The sequence below is a fragment of the Panthera onca genome, chromosome C1, assembly GCF_046562875.1.
Source record: "Panthera onca isolate mPanOnc1 chromosome C1, mPanOnc1 haplotype 2, whole genome shotgun sequence".
Classification (NCBI taxonomy): domain Eukaryota; kingdom Metazoa; phylum Chordata; class Mammalia; order Carnivora; family Felidae; genus Panthera; species Panthera onca.
In genome coordinates this window covers 55,420,691-55,442,489 of record NC_138346.1, presented here as the reverse complement: position 1 = coordinate 55,442,489, position 21,799 = coordinate 55,420,691, and the positions used below count along the sequence as shown (strand labels likewise).

General features: G+C 41.3%; 1 protein-coding gene across 16 annotated transcripts in view; it reads left to right on the top strand.

Annotated features, from left to right (window-relative positions):
• OSBPL6 (oxysterol binding protein like 6) overlaps window positions 1-21,799 on the top strand; it is a 214,256-nt gene that overhangs the window by 156,537 nt on the left and 35,920 nt on the right. For 10 of the 16 annotated variants that reach the window (XM_078451134.2, XM_060621942.3, XM_060621940.3 and 7 more), the window contains 5 exons: window positions 554-686; window positions 7,787-7,890; window positions 8,466-8,558; window positions 13,512-13,586; window positions 19,123-19,288. In XM_078451134.2, the coding sequence (XP_078307260.2) occupies window positions 554-686; window positions 7,787-7,890; window positions 8,466-8,558; window positions 13,512-13,586; window positions 19,123-19,288 (571 nt within the window). The remainder of the gene's footprint in view (window positions 1-553; window positions 687-7,786; window positions 7,891-8,465; window positions 8,559-13,511; window positions 13,587-19,122; window positions 19,289-21,799) is intronic. The other 6 variants (XM_060621946.3, XM_060621954.3, XM_060621948.3 and 3 more) reach the window with 3 other exon arrangements.

The following is a 21,799-nucleotide window of genomic DNA, read 5'->3' as shown; positions in this document are numbered from 1 at the left end:
ACATAAAATCCCTTTACGGGAAAGTCTATCAGCTGTAGATAATGATAATTTGCCAATGCTGACTTTCTGTATATTACAGTTTTTAATATGCATTCAAAGCAGTGCGCAGCTGCTGGATGGTGGATAATGCATTTAGGAATCACATGTGGCTGATGAGGCCTTGAGCTGATCATAAGGAAGTAAGAGCTTCTGGAAAGGAAAGGCCTTCACTGATGCATTAGAAGTCCTGTAATAAGGACCCCACGCCCAATACAACTTGCTGAGCAAATTAAATTGTTTGGGAATTTGAGCTGGCAGACCCTTAAGATATGAGATATACATCAGTGTTTTCCCCTCCTCGTATGGTGGAGATAGTGGCTTAATGAGTGTTATCACTTATGAATTTTGGCTTCACTGAGCATGTACACATTTAGCCCTGAAGCTTCCTCCCTATTTCGAGGGTGCCCTTTCTTCTCTTTTTTGATGTCACTTTGAGGATATCTCAAAAATATTGTTTAAATCACTTAAATATACTGTTTCTGCTTAACCATCCATTTCCTCTTGTTCATTGTAGGTGCAAGCAAACAGCTTTCCATGGCAGTCCCCTTTACCATGCAGCAACAGCCTCCCCGCTACCTGCACGACCGGCCAGAGCAAGGTGGCAGCCTGGTTACAGGACTCGGAAGAAATGGACAGGTGTGCAGAAGGTTAGTTCTTGCCCAGGGCAGGCTCTCAGGATAAGCCACGAGAACAGAAACGAAAGAGGTGAACTTGAACTGTGGATGCTGCTCCCTTCCCCCTCCAGCCTCCTTGTTTGCCTCCACCTTTCTAGTTCTTATTTTTCTGCACCAGATCCTTCCCCTTCCCGTGACTCCATCTTCCTACCACCCGTTCATTCTCCTGCACCCTCACAACTACTGAATCTGGTCTCCCCGTTCCCCTGCCTTTCACCCCTTTCCGCTTTGGCCTTGTCACCTCCTTCCTCACCACCAGTCCCCGTCTTTCTTCATTAGCCTCCTACCTGCCCCACCCCACACCCTGGGGGCAATCTCACAGCCCAGTACAGCCCCCAGGGTACCTCCACCCTTGCTCTCGACTGCTGCCAGGTCACTTATACAGCTTCCTTTGCTACTTCAACTTGTCCTAGAGCAGGTGTATGTCTCCTGACAACCCGCAATAAGTAGCAAAATTATATGGCATTTCCTAGCCACACTTAACCTGTTTTGGTGTTCCACTGTGGGACAGTTATTAACCATTCTGAACATATACACAATTCCCTCACTCTGCCATTGTGGAGCCTCTTAATCTCCAGAAACTTTTCTATTCCCTCGTAATAAGCCTGACTGAGCATTTTGGCCCAAACTGCCACAGACCATTTCCATTCTATGAGAGAGTTTTCATTTGACCTAAACTGAGAAAACAAGGATAACATGGCAAGGATTTTATAAAGCTAAATTGATTTAATTTTTAAAAATTATTTTGTGATGATATTGGGCCGAACTTATTTATATTAAATTATTTTCTCTTACGGAATTATGGTGAAAGTAGATGTTGGATTATTTTCTTATGTCCTCATTTAGAAAAACTGAAGTTTGGCAATTCATGTTGATCCCAACCCCCAAAAGTATATATATATTTTTTTGTTCTATGTGTGTGTGAACTCGAAGTCTACAGCATTTTGATTAGCCCTGGACACATCCCATACTCAATCTTTATGTGAAAATATGATTTTACACAGGATGTTATATTCATAAAGTATGTCCAACTGACATTCCATTCAAAGGCTTGTACTTAAATGTATTCACAAAACACACAGATATTCATCTGAGTATATGGTCTTCAGGTTGGGGAAAGAAGCCAAACCTCACTGTCTTAAAACACTGTAGTCTCGCCTCAGCAGTGGTTCTAGATGTTTCCACCTGTCTACTAACTTCGCAGTTTTGTAAACATGCGTGGTATTTAACCTGGCTGCCTCCTTTGCCGACAAGATTGACGCCATCCACTGGGGCAAAATCCATTCATCTGACCAAAGTGAAGAGACATTGGCTTTGATGCCAGGAAAGCCCCTGGCTGGTGGGGCAAGAGGGATGCGTTTGTCTCTCTCTGTGCTCTAGAATACTCATGGCCCTTCCCTGTGCCTCCTCTCCTGTCTTGGGGTGCTCCTGCTTCTTCCCACCCTGACTACTCTACCTGTGTCTTCTATCCTGCCTCTCTGTTTCCTTCAGGATTTAGTGCAATAATTACCCTTTCTCTGGGAGACAGCCTTATCTTCCATTCACTTCTACTCTCTGTCCATAGACTCCAGCTTCTCTCCGTAATTTGACGTTTGCCCCTTTTGCTCAATGAAAAAGGCATTCTTAGTAGCAAGAGGTCATCTGATCTCCACTCTGTTCTCAGACCTCATCTCTGACCTGCCCTGTAGGACCTCCTCTGTGAGAACTTCTCCCTGAGACCCCATGAAGTTTTCCTTTTTCTCCAACTGCTCCTTCTCCGTTTCCCTGGATTCTTGTCTGGTCAGCATCAGTTGTGGGGATCGATCAAGGTTCAGTCTTCTGCCTTCAGCATCTGTAATAGTAACTGGTTGACTGGGAGCTCGTTAATGGGCCAGACACTGAACTGGGCACTTTACATACATGGTTTATGTGAATCTTCACAGTAGTACCAGGCAGGAGTTATGAACCATGTGTTTATAGATAGGGAAACCGATGCTTCGAGAGGTCAAATACCTAGCCCGTGTTACACAGCAAATACTTGGGGAGAGCTGGAGGGCTAGGGCAGGCCAACTGGATTCTAACGACTACGCTCTGCACTTCGGAGGTGACAGGCACGTGCATAGTTTCAGCTGGAATCTCTATTTTGATGAGATAGTGGTGATGGTGATGGGAGTGGTGGCAGTGATGGTGATGATGAGGGGGGTTGGTGGCAGTGATAATAGCAGCAGCTAACAGGTATCAGGCTCTTCCTGTGTGACAGGCACTGTCCTAGCTGTTTTGTATGCATCAACTCATTTGATCCTCTCAGAGCCGTTTTACAGATGAGAAAACCTAGATTCAGGGGAATCAACTCACTCCGACCAAGTTCACACAGCTAGCGACGGTGGAATTGGGGTTCAAGCGTGGGTGGTCTGACTCCAGAGCACATGCACCATAACCCTCTCAAAAAGACTGAAAACTGTATAAATCTCAGCTCCTCATCCAGCCTGTTTCATTCCTGCCGCCTCTCCCCGCCATTGGCTCCGTCTATGTGTACTCTCTGTCACGCCCCTCCTCGGCCTGTCTGAAACCAGCCTCTGTCTTCTCCTGGCCCCAGCTGCTGGGCTCCCCAGTTTTTGTCAGTGCTGCTGTCATAACCACCTCTGAGACCCGAGAGGTTTTTTGACCCTCCCACTCTGTTCATCTAGCCCAAACTCAGTTCTGTTATTTCTTTGAAAACACCCACCCTTCCCCCTGCCCTCATCTGCCCTTCCTCTCAAATTGCTTCCCTCCTCAGACCCACCGTTCACCTAGTCCCTGGCCGGTCAGCAGCCTTCTGGCTGACGTTGTCGTCCTCAGTCTCCAGCTCTGCTGTTCACCTCTCATAGGCTTTTGGGAAATTGCTGTTATTGAACGTGTTAGCAACTCTGGACCGGCATTTCCATGTTTTTTAATGTTTATTATTTATTTTTGAGAGTGAGAGAGAGAGACAGAGTGAAAGCGTGGGAGGGGCAGAGAGAGAGGGATACAGAATCCAAAGCAGGCTCCAGACTCTGAGCTGTCAGCACAGAGCCCGACAAGGGGCTCGAACCCACAAACCGTGAGATCATGACCTGAGCCGAAGTCAGATGCTTAACCTACTGAGCCGCCCAGGCCCCAGGCTGGCATTGAGCAAACCATTGCACTCAGCCATGAGACATAAATATTACTAATCCCCACTTTGCAGAAGAGGAAAGTGAAATGTGTACAAGTTAAGGAATTTGCTCAAGATCACACAGCTGCCCTAGTGAAGATGTTTGACTAACCCTGAAGCCAGTTCTTTGCCCATGACATACTTCTCCCTTCAAGACTGACATATCTTTAAACAGCTTTTATGCAAAAAAAATCCCTTCAAGTGTTTCTCCATGGGCTCTGCAGCCCAAACTACTTAGCCCAGCATTTAACATCTACCCTTCAGGAGTGCCTGGGTGACTCAGACAGTTGAACATCTGACTCTTGATCTCAGCTCAGGTCTTGAGTTCAAGCCCCATCTTGGGCTCTGCACTGGGCATGAAGCCTACTTATAATAATAATAATAATAATAATAATAATAATAACAACAACAACAACAACAACAACAACAACATCCACCTTTCAGCTTTCAGTCCCTACCTACCCTTTCTACTTTGCTTTCCTTTGGCCCAACTGAACGCATTTGCTATTTCCTGAACGCACTTGCATGTTCCCTCCTCCGTGCTTTGGTGCGCATTGTTCTTTCCCACCTGCAGGGCCTTTTCTGCCCTTCTCCACCTTTCTCTTTTGCTGAATCCTTTCCATCAATCCTCCAGACCCAGAAAAGATTCCAGTCTCTCTTTTAAGTGTGCTCTGACGATATCAAACCATGATAACTCTCTATTTTCTAAATTCCCACAACACTTTTATTTTTAGTCTCTCCTAATCACTTCATAGAGTCCCCAGTATTGAGGTTTATATTTCAAAAATTCATCATGTAACATCTTGAACCCATAATATATCTGATTTATAGTGCTAATACTCAAAGTGGTGAACCGTTCATAGATCTGAACTTACATCAGTCCAGATCTCAATTACGTAAGGGAATTGTTTGGCTCTTGGAAAGCATTTTTCCCCCATGGAAACGAAATGTTAAATTAGTATTCTGTATGCCAGTGTTGAAGATGGATACTTAATAGTTTAACATACAAATTGTTTGCAATTTTTTTTTTTTTTACCAGAATGTAAATTCCATGAATCTTACTTGATTGCTATATTCCCTATACTTAGAACTGTACTGGGTACCCAGTGTCTTCCATCAGTGGTATCTAAATGAAATAATAGGTTGATAACTTTGGACATACCGTAATTTATTTAAGCATTCCACAGTTGGACGACTTGTTTCTTTTTGGAGCAAGGTAGAACATGATGGGAAAATAAGTACATTGCTAGATATTTAAGTTTTTAACTGTTCACTATCATGAACTATCTCAGCAGTTATTTTCTCAGCATAATTTTCCTTTTCCCCGTTGCTAAAATTAGATTTAATCTTAGTTAAAGAAATTTTAGAGATTTCTTTTTTTAAAGATACCTCTGTTGCCTTTGGCAAATCTTTATAATCCTTATGTACATCCAGACTTAGGCAAGCAGTGAAATCCTGCCAAGGAGTTCATCTCTCCCATATTTCGAGCGATAGAAGTGGTGAGGACAGGTGCAGCTTGCTCCAAGTTAAGGCCATGTGGCATGATTAAACACAGTGTGATCAGTACTTTTCTGGGTTTCATAGCGTTTTCCCATCTACCACCTCAGTGGCTACTCTAAAGCAGGAAGGGAAGAGGCAGGTATATTACTGCCACCACTTGGCAGGTGAAGAGACTGCAACCCGGAGATGTCGCCTGAAGCTTCGTTTTAGGTTTCTTGCCTTGAATCACTTTCATTCACAAAGATCTCTTTCCATTCTGTTAGAAAAAGAGTGGATATTATTTTGATGGTTTGAAGCCCCGTTTCCAGATTCCTATGCTACCTCCATATACCGTTTGTGTATAATAATCACACTTAGTAAGAAGCATGGATGTCATATTCACTAGATGGAAGGCTCAATGCATGGATAATGTGAAAAAATGTCCCTGCTAGCATGGTGCTTATGGTACAGTTTTGTTCTTTAAAATGCAAATTAGGGGTGCCTGGGTGGTTCAGTCAGTTAAGCGTCTGACTCTTGATTTCGATTCAGATCACGATCTCACAATTCGTGGGCTTGAGCCCCATGTCAGGCTCTGCACTGATGGTGCAGAGCCTGCTTCGGATTCTCTTTCTCCCTTTCTCTGCCCCTCCCTTGCTTGTGCTGTCTCTCTCCCAAAATAAATAAATGAACATTAAAAAACATATAAATAAAATGCAAATTAAAATGTAGACCCTTTCTAGCCCATCTCCCTTCTCCTCTTCCCTCTAACCCTCCTTCCTTATTTGCACTACTTTCTTCCCTCTTTCTTTTCCTTTCATGCTCTGTATTTCCTACCCTCCTGAGCCAGTGGACCCTTGTTTTCTTCATAGGGAAGAGGATGGGAGCACAAGGGCACGGCCTCCCCTGAAAGTGGTGGCAGGTGCTGTCTTCATCAGTACTCTCCTCCACACACCTCCTCTCTGAAGGAGTTTAAAGGCATTGATGGCCAACGGTTCTCTGAAGAACAACCATTGCCCTTGAGCAGCCCATCTGGGCTCCATGCTCAGGCAGATGCTGTGAAGAAGAGGATGTGGCCTGGCCCTATAATTGCTGCTACCCTGCTCTCCATAGAGTGTGCAGTGATTGGGAGTCCTAGAAAGACCCTTGTAGTAGTAGCTCCTCTGGTTTTTTGTGTTTTTAACGTTCATTTATTTTTGAGACAGAGAGAGACAGAGAATGAACAGGGGAGGGTCAGAGAGAGGGAGACACAGAATCTGAAACAGGCTCCGGGCTCTGAGCTGTCAGCACAGAGCCTGACGTGGGGCTCGAACTCACGGACCGCGAGATCACGACCTGAGCCCAAGTCGGCCGCTTAACCGACTGAGCCACCCAGGTGCCCCTAGCTCCTCTGTTTTTATATCCAACAAAAAAGTCAAAAATCCCCCAAACACAACTCCCTGTGTTATTTGGCCCAGCTCATCTTGAGCCATATTTAACAGCAATATTTTGCTGCCTGTACTATATCTGTAAAAATGCAGATCCTTGAGACTTAATGAGAAACAAAGAAAATATAAATGAAATTTCCCACCAAAATTTGACTGACTACATACTCTAACCACTTTATAATATAACAGATTTATAGATGTGTCCTGTTGTGGTCTCTTTATAAACAGTATACGTCCAAAAGTAATCACATAACTACCAGCATGTTCTAAATATTGATAATTGTGTAAGTAATACTAATAACTCAATACTCTTGTACCAAAATTCAATTTTTAAGAGTGATATTTTATTATGCAAATCTTTAAAATTCTCTCTTGTTCAAATATAGCCAAAAATTAAAAATAAAATTAAAAGCCATTTCTTCATTAAACATTCAATAAGCTTCATGCCCAGGTGATTCTCATGCTGCTGGGCCAGGGAACACACTTCGAGAATCTTTGGTTGTGTTTAGTATAACATCCCTCAGAGGTTTTAAAGAAATCATCATTGCAACATTGTTAGTGATCTAAACCACAGAAAAATATGTCTATCTGACTTTGTATTCCATCTTATTTTCCTGAACTTGACTTTGACTCCATCTAAATTCCAGGTAGCCATCTTGTAAACTATGTTAGGAGCAAGTAGACAGGTTCCTAAGACTAAAACCATACATACAACTGCTGAAGTTCCCTTGAGTGTGCTTCCTATGTAACAAAGGCCACCTGAACAGGAAAGTGAACACACGCAATTTCACTGAGATTGTCGTGGCTAGCTGTTAACTCGTAAGTAGGCATTGACTTCATTTAACCCTCAATGCTTTTAAGGTTCTAATCTGGAGAAGGGTCTGTTTTGTTTCATTTGCCAGTATCATCATTATATGAACATGGTTCTACCTAATCATACTTGCCATAATTTGGATTGACTGTCTTTTATTGCCATCCCTGCCCAGTTCTAACATATTTTTATTTCTGATTTTTCTTAGACCTTGCACACTGCCAGTCAAACCTTGTGGAACTTAGCAAACTCCTGCAAAATTTGGAAATACTTCAGAGAACCCAGTCAGCACCTAACTTTACTGACATGCAGGTAAACATTACCAAAAGGACTTTAAGTCATTAACACAGAATTTTTACTGGATTGTTCTATGAATATATAAGGTAACATTTAAAAGGAAATGACTAATACAGTACAAATTAATCTATATTCTGCAGTTATTCTAATATTTTTGAATTCATGGTGTCATTGTGTTAAGATATCTATTTTGACATCTTAATGTATATTTTATATTTAAGTACAAACTCATAGAAGAAATAAATATGTGAATTATTCTTCCATGTTTATGTCACATTAGAAATGATAGCTTTGAAGATACAACTTAGTCTCAGAATTACTGCCATTTTTTTTATGTAGGAAAAAAATGCTAAAGATCTGTAATCCCGTTTTCCTTTTGTATAGCAGACAGATATATTTTATGATCAAGTTCTTATCTCTGCTTTTTATGCCCACTGTGCGTCAGATATGACTTTCTCTCCTGGCTGGTTTGCTTTAGGGTGGCTAACAAGGATTCTTTACTAACATGCTATGCTCTCTTTGTCTATATTTGTATCATCTGTGTGAACTTAATAATACTTTGTTGCTCTTTAACTATTTGTGTAATGTAGGCTAACTGTGTAGATATTTCAAAGAAAGACAAGCGGGTCACAAGACGATGGAGAACAAAAAGTGTCAGCAAAGATACAAAAATACAACTGCAGGTACAGACTTTTCCTTCATTCATATTTTTATATGATTTTAAGATGTTAGTCTTTATATATCAATTCATGGAAGTTAAGAAGTTTAAAGCAGCTGAAATGCTTTAAAGCCAGGGCTTTACAGATTGAGTTATACTATCTAAAATAGTGAGAAATCTATTCATCTTACTCTGGAATGAGTAAAAATAATTTAAAAGAAAGGTTAAAATGATTTAATAGGACTACAAAATGCCATTTTCCTCCTCACTTATGGCCTTTGAATCATTAAAATGCAATTTAACAAAAAATTACCTTAAAAATCTACGCTAAAAATCCAGTGTGTTGTAATGAGCACTCATTTATATACACTTGATCTTAAAAGAGCCTTTTATGTATTAGCTTTATCCAAAATTTTATGTATCAATAAAAAAGGATGAGGTCTGCAAAAGATTGGAAGTCAACAAACTCAGGCTCTAGTGTAATCACTGTGATTTTCTGGCAGTATAATCTCGTGCATTTCTATTAAATTTTCTAGGTTTCCATTTGCTCCCGGGTAAAGTGATGGAGTTAACTTAATTATCTCTGAATTCCTTTTCAACTCTAAAATTCTATGATTTGTCAAACAGAGGTATTATTTGACGATCAACAATCACTTTTAAAATCTGAATCATGAAAGTCTTAATGACTCATGATAAATTTACTTGAAATTTATTGTAAATAAGTTATTTATTTGAATGAGTAGTTTAAAATTTTTCAAGTAAGAACATCTTATGTTATTGCATTGAAGTGATATGAAATATGGTAAATGCCTAAAACCTCTTGTGTCATAATCATATTATTTTCAGATCTTTAAACCAGAATGTTTACTATTCTGATCCTAGCTATATATTATCTAAAAAACTCTTGCCCAACAATCAAAATCAGACTTAGGATTTTGCTTTTCTTTTTATTACACCATAAATCAATTTTTGGTGTATTCTAAATATTCTAATATAAGGTAAAAGGAACTGCTTTCCAGAAATCTTCAGTGTCTTCTGAGTGAATAATAATTCTTTAATTCTGACCATATTGATATTCTTTGTGTTGTGTGTAAGTAACAAACTCTTTGGTGCTTTGCTTGCTAATGTGATATATTTGAAAATAAATTTTCACAAGCACTAAAGATTCATGGTTTTTTTAGTTAGACTGTCCACATTCTATGAACACAATTTATTGTGTTCCTTTATTCAGTATGTTTTTGTGTGTTTTCTATTCAGAATGTTAATACTGTAGAAGACATATGTGCCAGATGACTTCACCAAAACTTTACCTCAAATTGCTTTTGGCAGTTTCATTTGCTTTGAGTACGTGATTGTCTAGTTTTGTGGGGCTTTTTAAAACATGTTATCTATGGTTCTCATAGCCAAGAAAGAAAGAACCATTATAAAAATAATTGAAGAAGGCCGCATCATATGAACGTATACATTTGTAGACAGATATTGTTTCGATCTCGTTTTTATGAGGTATGCCATTGAACACATTGCTGTTCACAGCCGTTGCCTTGAAGAGGCTGGCTGGTCCTCAGAGAGTCTGAGCGGGATGCCCGTGGCTGCCCTGCCGTGGCCGTGAGGCTCACCGTGGTCCCTATATCTCTCGGTTTTTCCTGGAGGAAACAGAATGCAACTCTGAATAGCACTTCTAGTCACAGGCTGTGCTTTTCTGTATGAGGAGAGTTTATGAAGATTTTTTTGAGTCATCGGAAGTAATTGGTCAAAAAGCAGGAAAATATTCTTCATTCGTACTTCTGCCGCATATTGGGGTAGTTTGCTTTTAAATGTTTATTTATGCTTTGTTTTTGTTCTGCCAAAGAGTAACAAAATGGCCCTTGTGATTCCAGTTCAATTATTTTTGAGGGAAACTGAAACCACTTCATCCCCACACTCAAAGAAAACGTTAAACTTTCAAAAGTAGAAGATTCCGTTCTGACTCCAAGTGGAAATCACTAGGCCTGGAGGTGGCAGTGAGCTATTTATTACTCCCAGAGAAACCCTGCGCTCAGTTAGATTGCTAAAACAAAAGGTATTGTAGAGTGAATGCTGCAGAATTTGGGACTGTCCCTGCACCTATGCTGCTTACCCAAACCAGCAGGCCTTCTAGCAGCCCTTAGGATGCTCATTATTTTTTTTAATTTTTTTTCACATTTATTTATTTTTGAGAGACAGAGAGAGGCAGAGCATGAGCAGGGGAGGGGGAGAGAGAGAGAGAGAGAGGAGAGAGAGAGAGAGAGAGAGATACAGAATCCGAAGCAGGCTCCAGGCTCTGAGCTGTTTGTTACCACAGAGCCTGACGCGGGGCTCAAACCCACAAACTGCGAGACTGTGACCTGAGCCAAAGTCGGATGCTCAACCAACTGAGCCACCCAGGCGCCCCTGGGTGCTCATTCTTTATTAACAGGAAGTTAGTTGAAAGTTTCTCCAACATACACACTTGGCTAGGAAACCATAAAATTAGCCAGGGATGCCTATGACCAATGTAAATGTCTTTACTCGTCATTGTTTTACTTACAGAAAGACATAGCATTTATCTTTATTTAGTGGATGAAACATACCTACCACCTTCTCCCACCCTAGTATACAGGTTGTTCCCTCCTTGATCACAGGAGCCGAGGGCAAGTGTTTATTTTGAGCCCACTGTCATCTCCCTTCTTGAACCACTTTCTCTGTGTCATGGTGGCAGCCAATGTGAGAGGCTTTGTAGGGAGTGGCTCGTTTTTCAACCCCTCTGTTGTTTGTAACTTGTGGTGCACCAGCCCTTTGTGGAGGAACCTCGACGGCCTGGTGGTGGTAATGGTGCTTGTTGTCACTGCTGCTGTTGTTATTGGTACTGTCGCACTGACCTTTGTATTCAGCATTCTGCAGTAGTTGTTGTTTTGAAATGATTATAAGATAGGTCATTTAGAAAACTGACCTCGGGAAAGTAACAGTGAAGAACATGTTATACTGTATGTTCGGGATCTTATTCTTCACATAGGTTAGGTTGTGCTATTGATTTGAATATGAAGGTTAAATGTTGGATCTGTATGGCCGTATTTCTACTAGAAGCTGTTGAGAAGCTAGCCTCAGAAATCCTTCATGTGATTCATCGAAGGCATTTTTTCTGGAAGGCTCTGTGGAGATTACCTTTTAGAAAAAGGACTTCTCCCAAACTTCAGGTTTCGGGTTCTAATAAAAATCTCATTATAACCATCACACTGTAACAGTTTGGCTGTTTTCAATGAGGTAGAGGAGGGCGAGAAGGGACTGGTTTGTGAAGGGTTGCCACAAACCCGAGAGCTGCTGGGTTTCCTGCATGACTAATCGCACAAATTAATACCAGATCCCTAGTTGTTGGAGAGAATGAGGACTAGCAGGAAGCATGGAGAGTAGCAGATAAAGGATCTGTTGTCATTCATGTGTAGCTGTCCTAGATCTCACAGGTGCTCAAATTATACTGAAGGGTAAAAATGAGTTCTTCCTCCTTTTACTTACTACATGAAAGATGAAGGGGTTCTGTATAGAAACCTTTTTGTGGAAAGCACATTATACAGGCATATGTGTATCCAATAAACATACATGTAATACATGCAGAAGATTTATGAACGTGGAAGAGAAATGGGAATGTCACGTGGAAACTTCGAAGAGGATTAGAGAGATAAAAATTTTAAATATTTTTCTGTTGTTCCAAAAAGGCTTAAGCAGTCATACTGCTTTTCCTTAATCTGCACTGTTAGGTGGTATTAAGTCCCTCTCGGGTCACTGGAATTGAAATTACCGCTCACAATCACGAAGAGTGACGGTCTGTCAGATGGATGCAGACTTGAGTGGTTAGAAGGAAATATCATTCTCCCATAATCCTGGCCACCAAAAAGAGACAGAAAAGAAAGCTCCCGTATTCTTCTACTAGTTCATGCATAGATGCACATCACTAAATGAAACCCACGCTTTCAGGTTTCCATAGTTGATTTTTGTAAGCACTGTGCCAACACACTGAGGACGTTGAGTGTTGTTGTGTTATGTTGTGTTGTTTGTTTGTTTTTTCTCTATGCTGTGGGGACTGGCTTCCTCCTTGAAAAATTCTCCAACCTGAAAATCCCAACACCATTACTAATGTTGAATCCCAGTGAGCTTTCTAGTAGGGGAATAAATGGGAAGCTGAAGATTCCTGGTACCCTTGCTTGTGTACTTTTCCTCCCAGCAAGGAACAAAAAAAAAATCCTGCCTGGCTGACGGGAGACTCCCATTACAACTTGTTGGTTTTGGCCTTTGCACATTATTTATTTAATCATTTTTCCTGAACTTAGGTTCATCTTTGCTTCCATTGATTGGAAATGCCGTTGGTTTCATACAACGTGACGTTGCATGGGTAAAACAATATGCGCATTTATTTTACCTTAAAATCACAAGCTGTTCATCACTTCATAATTTCCCATATCCCTTTGGGGTGGGGTTATATTCAGCAACTAGACTTAAACGTTTAGGGGTTCTGCAATGAAAACAACGAACTTTGGGGAGCCTGGGTGGCTCAGTCGGTTGAGCGTCCAACTTCGGCTCAGGTCATGATCTCGCGGTTTGTGAGTTCGAGCCCCACGTCAGGCTCTAGCTTGGTGCCTGGAGCCTGCTTCAGATTCTGTCTCCCTCTCTCTCTCTGCCCCTCCTCCACTTGCGCTCTGTCTCTCTCTGTCTCTCAAAAATGAATAAATGTAAAAAAAAGCCAAAAAACTTTTCTCACAGCATTATGAATGCCCCTTCGAGCACTTGTCAGGGCTACGATTTAGGACAAGCCAACTCCACTTAAAAACTCTCCCTTTCCCTTGTCCGATTATCTCTCACCCTCCTGTATCCTGTCCTCTCCTCCCCCACCACCGTCCGCCACTGTGTCTTCCCCTCCCCACTCCCCGTGTCCTCCCCCCCCCCCCCCCCCGCGGCCTCTCCTCCCTCCTCTTCTCTCATTCACTGTCAGGAAGGGCCATCTGCGAAGGGCCAGTTCAGCACCACTCGGCGCCGGCAGAGGCTAGCGGCAGCAGTGGCTACAACAGTGAGTGGATTTCAATCTCAAGTGGACATTTAATAAGAATGAGAAACTGTCCAAGCGTCACCTTCCCTGTCCCAGTGGTGCCCCTTCTGTGTAGCGGCATCAACTGTAACCCACTCCCGTGCTGGCCTAGCTTTTGCATGCTCTCTGGCTGTCTCTGCATGGCAGGTGTCGCACATGGGTATTCGTGTTTGCGATGGAAAACTACTCCCTGATCCAGTTCTTCAACTGTCCCTGTAAGAAACCATGTAAATTCAAGGTTGCAAAACTGAGTAACCTGTTACTGATACGGAATTTCCTAAAATGATATTGTTATCTATCTATGTATTTATTTATATTTTTTATTTATTTTTTATTTCTTGGTCATACTGATATCAGAACCCCTGCTAACTGATTTCTGTTTTTCTAAGAAAAGTCATGTTACTACAGACATAAATTGTGCTTTTTTTTGTAGCATTGTGACTATTTGAAAAGGATGTGAGAATAAAGAAAAGAGAGGGTAAGAAAAGGTGAATTTTGATGTCATTTCTAAATGGCTACCCAAATTACACCTAGCGAGGGAAAATTGTTTTCTGGAAAGATTATTGAGCTGAAAATCAGAAAATACAGTGTGGAAAGGAGAAAACTACAAAGTTAAATAGTGCTTAATATACATATATAGAGACAGGTTGGTTTGTTTTGGTTTTAAGAGAAAATACGATGGGTATTAGGAGGATAGAGTAAGTATTGAAACAGATAAGGCAAATAACCAAAATTTTAAACTGAGTAGAAGCTGTTTAGAATAGTGAATGGTGCATTCTGAATAGAAAATAGACTATGTAAATACAAGAACCCTTTGCTGGATAAAAGCATATCATAATATTTGCTTACTCCTGACATCCTGTCAACTTTTTAAAATACAGAATACTGAGTTCATAGCAATCATGGATGTTAGGTTTTTCTGGCTATTAGGTAATATTTTCTGAATTAACAATAGTCTTGCCCTTGCTGATGGTGGAATATACTTGAAGGCTAGAATTGCTGAAAAACATGAAAAGGTTTTGGTTGCATTGTAAGAGACTGGATAGTCATGCAAGGATTGTTGGTTTTCTATTTTTGATTAATAACTGACTCCTGCCTTATATCTGGGTGCTTAGCTGGATCTTTTGAGAGATAGAATTGCTTTTGATTATGAAATGAACCAGTGGCGGGGCGCCTGGGTGGCTCAGTCGGTTAAGCGTCCGACTTCAGCTCAGGTCACGATCTCGCAGTCCGTGAGTTCGAGCCCCGCGTCGGGCTCTGTGCTGACGGCTCAGAGCCTGGAGCCTGCTTCCGATTCTGTGTCTCCCTCTCTCTCTGCCCCTCCCCCGTTCATGCTCTGTCTCTCTCTGTCTCAAAAATAAATAAACGTTAAAAAAAATTAAAAAAAAAAAAAAAAAAAGAAATGAACCAGTGGCTTGGAGTTTATCAGGGAATTGATTCTTAAACTCAGTTTTGTGAACATTTAAACAAATCAGTGAAACTGATATATGATTAATCTATATCTTATGCATGTATGCATAATATGTGACACCATAACAGATTACTACAATAGAAAAATGTAAAATTAGGTAAATAGTTCTTAATCTTTCATTTATAAAATTCAGAAATCCAGATGATTATCAGAGAGAGAACAGTACCTCAGTATGGAAAGGAAAGGTCAGTCCTCTTGTGAAAATACCTGTGGTTCCTTAAATAATGTCCTTCAAGAAAGCATGCAGGGAAGTGATTGTGTTTCTATTGTGTTCATCTTTTTAACTGCAGATATATATATATATATATATATATATATATATATATATATATATATATATATATATATATATAGTGAGTATAAGAAAACTGGGATTAGAACCTATTTGAATAGAATGGGAAACAGAAAAGAAAAAGCTTTTAAAAGCGGAGAGTATTAACGCCCACCTCTCAGGGTAGCAGTGACCACAGAAGTTAAGAATAACTTCCAATAATTCCAAGCATCAAATGACAAAAGCTGGCGACATTTAGTAATTATTCAGAAATAAAGGGAGGAAATAGTTACTCTAAACCTTGTAGGATTTATAGTTTTGACTCCATAGCAAAGTATAACACCATCTAGCGGAACCTTCAGCTTGCTCCCTTGGCCCCCTCATTTATATCTCAAGTGATCTGATGCTGGTGACTCTTAGTCAATGTTCCTCTGAATTCCCTGTCTTCCCTCTTCCCAGCACTAACTCATCCTATACATTTTGAGCGTGTCCTATTTTACCTAGAATTCTTCCAAATGACCCCTAGCTACTTACTCTCCCTCAGAGAGAAGGAGACCCATTCAAGTGTGTGGGGCCGCTGAGATTGCTCCCAAAGAAAAGTATACCCAAAGGAGATGTTTCAGAGATGTATTCTTGTTGGTTCCTAACACTGGAACTTGAAATGGTTCACTTATTACATCAGCCAGACCCAACAGAACAGGAGTTTGGGAAAAGAGACACACTGGCCCCTCCCCTCAGAAGAACACCGAGGGCCCCCAATGCGATCAGTTCTCCACCCGAGGCTCCCTGTACGCATGAGGCAGAGGAAGGACAGCAGGACACTTTCCACATTTGCTTCATCAGTTGTATATGCTTAGGATCTTAGACTGTGTCTTCCTTTCCTCAGTCATGTTTACCATTGCTGTCGTTCTGCTATCGGTCATTTCTCTTTTAACTTCTTTACAGACAGGTGTTCAAAGTACCTCCTAACACCCCCATTCCAAACTGCAGTTAGCTGGTACCAGAATGTTCCAGGATTTGGCTTCTTCCCCAGCACAGGATCTCAGGGAAGGCTTGGACTTCTTTCCTGAGCAGGGTGTAAAGTCTGCAGCCAGCACTGAGGATTCTGGGGCACAAACCATGAGACCTGTCGACAGCTCCCATCCCAGCCATCACTGACAGAAGACCTAGCTACCACTTCAGTTTCTGAATCCCATAATACTCAAATTGATGAACACAAAACTGAAGGGGCTGAAGAGGCATTCAGTTAGAGTTAGATTAATGCATCTCCATTTGTATTCTCAATTTCACGTCATGAATGCTTCAGTTAAAATGTCCATTCCGTATACTTCTTTTAACAAAAAGAGTACCAATATAAACATTTTCAGCCAGAAGTATATAAAAATTAGGTTCAGTTTCCCAGGGAACTGTCTGATTGCAGTTGGAATGGAGCATTCTGAGTGCTTTTCCCTGGGGGCTATATACAAGATCATTTTTACTGTTTGCTTTTTAGGTGTTTTTGTTTGTTTCATTTTGACGGCTTAAATTACCAATTTAAACTTCCATTATGTTCAAGAAAATAAATGTGTAATGTGTTTTTCTTCTCAGCATCTTATTCCAACTTTTAATAGACAGGACATTATCTCAGGGACAAGTCTGAGCCCTCACTAGAATGTCTGGGCCTTTATTGCATTGTGGCCTCCACTGGCCTCCCTGCCTCCCCTCCTATTTCATGCCAGTCCTTGGAGTGTTGAGGGCACCTGGATGCAAACAGAACCCTTTTCCATGATCCTCAATGCGTTTCATTCCCCATCACCAAACACCACCATTTCTTTTTCTTAAGTGCTCTTCTAGATCTTTGTGTCCGGAAACCATCTCCTTAAATCTGAACACTCCCCGGTCTACCCATTTGCTCAAGTCACAGTTTCTCCCCATGACTTCCTGATCTCCACCAGCCTTCCCATGGATTCTCTGTGTCCCTCCCAGAGGGCTATGGGCTTACTGCTCTTTCTGGATTTAGCATCCTCACAGTTAAGGTCAGAAATGCCCTTCATCTATCTTTGAATATTCTTCTACATCCTGTAGAGACATCCCCAAAAGACCTCAGTCATTATCACAGAGTTGCCTGCACAGGTTTCTAGCACATTATGGAACCCAAGGATTCTATTTTCTCAAATGGCTTCTCTGCCACTTTTATGTCTCTTCTCTGGAATAACCAGGAATTCTGATCCTGCCGAGATAAACCAGTTGTAGATGTGTCCCAACCCAGTGTAGCCAAGGTCCCCATGAAGGACAAAGTAGAGCTACTTGGTAATTCCAGGTACCAGATGCTTTGGATATCATATATGAATGTGCTTAGCTTAGCTGAGTTTAGGGAGAAAGCTTCATGCCCACTTCCTTCCCCAGTAAGTTTTGGATATCCTTTGAGATAACAACTCCTTGCCACTGCCATGGCAAAGCTACATGCAAAGGACCCCCTCCAGTCCCAGCTGCCCTCACACAGGGCCACAGACTGCCGTTCAGCCTAGGTTTTTTGGTTTGCTCCTTGTCTTCCATCTATCCTCTGTATCCTCAGTACACATGCACATGCTCCTTTTCCCGTCCTCTCTTCTCCTTTTTTCTGTCTCACGCTCTCCATCTCTCCCTCCCTCCCTCCCTCCCTCTCCCCCACTGTCTCTCATTTTCTGTCAAGAACTTTAAAGCTAAATCAAAATGTGAAAAAAAGGAAGTGGCTCTGATATACATCAGACAAGCATATTTCCTGTTAGCTAGAAGGTGTGAACTACCCCTTAATTTGTTTGAAATTCAGCTCTTGGAGGAGTCTAAAGAATGATTCTTGAAGACATCTGAATGAACATCTGTGCAGTAAGAATTAGGGGAGATTACTGGTGATCTGATTTACGGTAGGAATTGGTATTCTCATTTTCTAAGAATGTTTGGCCTATAGCATTTGTAATAGTCAGGTATAACCTTCCAGAAGGAGAGGGAAAGGTGCTTTGCCCCCACGCATCAGAAGGCTAGCCCAGATCCAGCATGAGCAAGAAAGTACCTCTAGCCATTTGGGAAAATCTATAGTAATATGACTTTTTTTACTTAATGTTTTTCAATATTGGCCAGTTCGTAAGCCACATTCATATGTGTAACAGTGTTGTATGTGACAAAGGGAAACTACAGTAATTTATTGCACTTACAAATATATTTGTAATAAATCAATTTCACTTACAAATATATTTTATATATAATATATATTTCACTTACAAATATATTTTAATAAATCAATTTCAAATTTATTTGCGTCCCTTTAAGCCATTATTGTATTTACTATTAAACTTATTTATGTTTTGTCTGATGGCCACGGAGCAAGTAAATCTTTCTGTCTAGGTGCCTCTTGAATTTTTACCTGTTCCGTAAGCTCCTGTTCTGGGCCCAGAAACAAGTGAGCATAAAAAGCCCTGTGACACGAGTACCCAGACTTTGTAAGAGAGTTCAGGCTACTGTTTCCTGCCAGCAATTTTTTAGACACAACTGTATGGATGCCTGTCCTTCCTGTCATTCTGTAGCCCTCTCTCCCTGTAACGGGGAGAGGCCAGTGAGTCCACGGGCAGTACCACCTCAACCATGGGGAGTGAGGCTCTTTCCCACCACAGCCACCTGCAAATTAAATGAGTCCTGAGTGTCTCTGTGTGTATCGTTGGAGAGGCATCTAGTATTTTGAAGAAGGGAGGAGATCTTTCCTGTGTAAGAGAATGTGGAACATGTACGGTTGCTCTTTTCTAACTGGTGTCTTGCCCTCTCAGGTCCCTTTCAGTGCTACCATGTCGCCAGTTCGCTTGCATTCCTCCAACCCCAACCTGTGTGCAGATATCGAGTTTCAGACTCCCCCTAGTCACCTCACAGACCCTCTGGAAAGGTCAACGGATTATACAAAGCTTCAAGAAGAATTTTGTCTAATTGCACAGAAAGGTAACAACAAACATAATGTGCCCTTTATAGAAGCTCTCTTCTTTGGTGAGAGATCACCATTTACTCTCTCATCCTTGCCTAGGTGGTCATGGTAGAAAGATTAAATAGTGCATATACTGATTGGAGTTCTATATAAAGAATGCAGTGGGGCATCATGCCTGCCTCTTGGGAGTACATGCATCATAGGTTTACAGTTTTGACTGAACAAAGAAAAGTGTCATGAGTGGGGAGAAAAAGGAGGAAAGACAGAAAGTTTTTCTAGGTAGGCCACCAGGACACTACTACTCAGCATCTTTTTTTCGGTGTCTTTTAGTTATCATTTCATACCTACTTGTGGGTTATCCTCACTTAGCGAGGAGCTCTGTTGGAATCTTTCTTTTCCTTTATTAAATAACACTCATGGATTGTACCTTACGGTCTATAGTTCAGGCAGGGCTCGGGTAGGCAGTTCTTTTTGTGCTATATGGCATTGCCTGGGCTCAGTGGTATTTGGCTGGAGTCTGGATTGGGCTGAAAAGATCCCAGGTGGCTTCCCCTGTGTTCCTGGCATGTTGGAGGGGTGGTTGCAAGGTTGCACATAACTGTGTCCCTCTTTCTCTCCATGGCGGCTCAGGACTCCAAGGGGATAGAATAGATGGGGATAGAAGCTACCAGTCCTGTTCAAGGCCAACTCTGGGATTGGGACAGTCACTTCCACTGCACTCTACTGCTCAGAGCCTCACAGGCCAGTTCAGATTGGAGGGGAGGGGAAGCTGACCCCACCTTAGAGTCACTTTTTTTTAATATTAAATTTTCAATAAGGTGCGTTGCATAGGTTCAGTTATTGCCATCAGCCATAGAGAGCAGGGTGTAATAAATAAGAGTCAGGGCAGTAGCTTGTAGGTGGATTGAGCAGTCCTATCTGTGTTTACCAAGAGCCTGGGTTCCAAATTACCACCCTCGCTTTTGCTACAGTATTTAAGTTTCAGTCACTGAAATTCATTTTTTGATCTAAGATAGTGCCTTCCCAGGCATTGTCTTTTAAAATGCATAATCTCAGGGTGCCTGGGTGGCTCAATCGGTTAAGCATCTGACTCCGGGTTGCAACTCAGGTCAGATCTCACAGTTCATGGGTTCGAGCCCCATGTCAGGCTCTGCACTGATGGTCTAGAGCCTTCTTGGGATTCATTCTCTACACCCCCCCCTCTCGCTCTCTCTCTCTCTCTCTCTCTGCCTCTCCTGCCTATGCTCTCTCTCTCTCAAAATAAATAAATAAAACTTAAAAAAAATAAAATGCATAATCTCTTAGAGAAAGATATACATTTTGTTGTTTTCAGTCACTAACATCTTACTGTAAATTAATGACATTTATTTACCCTGGGGCTATTGGTAATAGGTGCTAAAATATTTTGAAAATGTGTGCTAAATAGAACATCTCAAGGGCCCAATAATGCCCAAGAGCCTGGTAGCTCAGGAAAAGAAGGGGCATGCACTGAGGGCATCTCTAGGAATGTTGAAGTCCACAAAATTTTATACTGTGAAACTATCAGCAAAGATGTACTATGAGATATTTCTTCAGTTCTGTAATGCGGAAACAGTTAAGCTAAATCATCTCTCCGCTTTTTTTCTGTAGATTTCCCAGTTGCACTTCTGTAAGGCCAACTCTCTTTCACCTGCTATTTTACTCCTGCTATTTTTTTTTAAGTTTATTTATTTTGAGAGAGACAGTTGAGTAGGGGAGGGGCAGAGAAAGAGGGAGAGAAAGAGAGAATCCCAAGCAGGCTCCACACTGTAAACGTGGACCCCAAGGCAGGGCTTGAACTCATGAGCCTCAAGATTATGACCTGAGCCAAAACTGAGTTGGATGCTTAACCAACTGAGCCACATAGGTGCCCTATTTGCTAGTACGTTTTTATTACACTTCTGAGCCAGATGCTAATTACGTCAATGTTATTTTCTGTATGTAACAGCATAGGATTATGGCCAGTAAAGCCAGTACCTTTTACTTCTAACAGCAGGGGCAGGAGGTGGTTGTAGGAGCAGGTAGAATGAGATAACAAATGTGTGAATTAAGTGTGTATAGCACAGCCTCTAAAAGGAGATGAATAAATTTGAAGATAGCCCCAGGAAAGTTTTGTGTATTCAGTTGCAGTCCTGAGGTTTTCAGGAAATCCAAGTTTCAACAGGATTTTAAAGCCCCTGTTGAAACAACTTATTTTTTTCTAACTATGCTAGAAAAAAGGGCTTTTCTATGACTACTGGTTGAACTCTTTAGAAAGAATTATGGATTTTGAAGTGTATGAGAGTCTGCTTATAGAACTGCCAGTGGGGTTAATGTATGCCAGCTATTAAGTTAGTAACTTTAAATTGATGATGACTACAATATGGCACATAAATCAATAGATTCTGAGTCCCTTGTGATCCCACTGTTTTTCCCTCTTAATTCAGGCCAGTGTTTTTTGCTAAGAATTTCGACTTCTTTTAAAAACAACCATTCTTAAACAAGGAAATTCCTATTTTAGAAGACTGCAT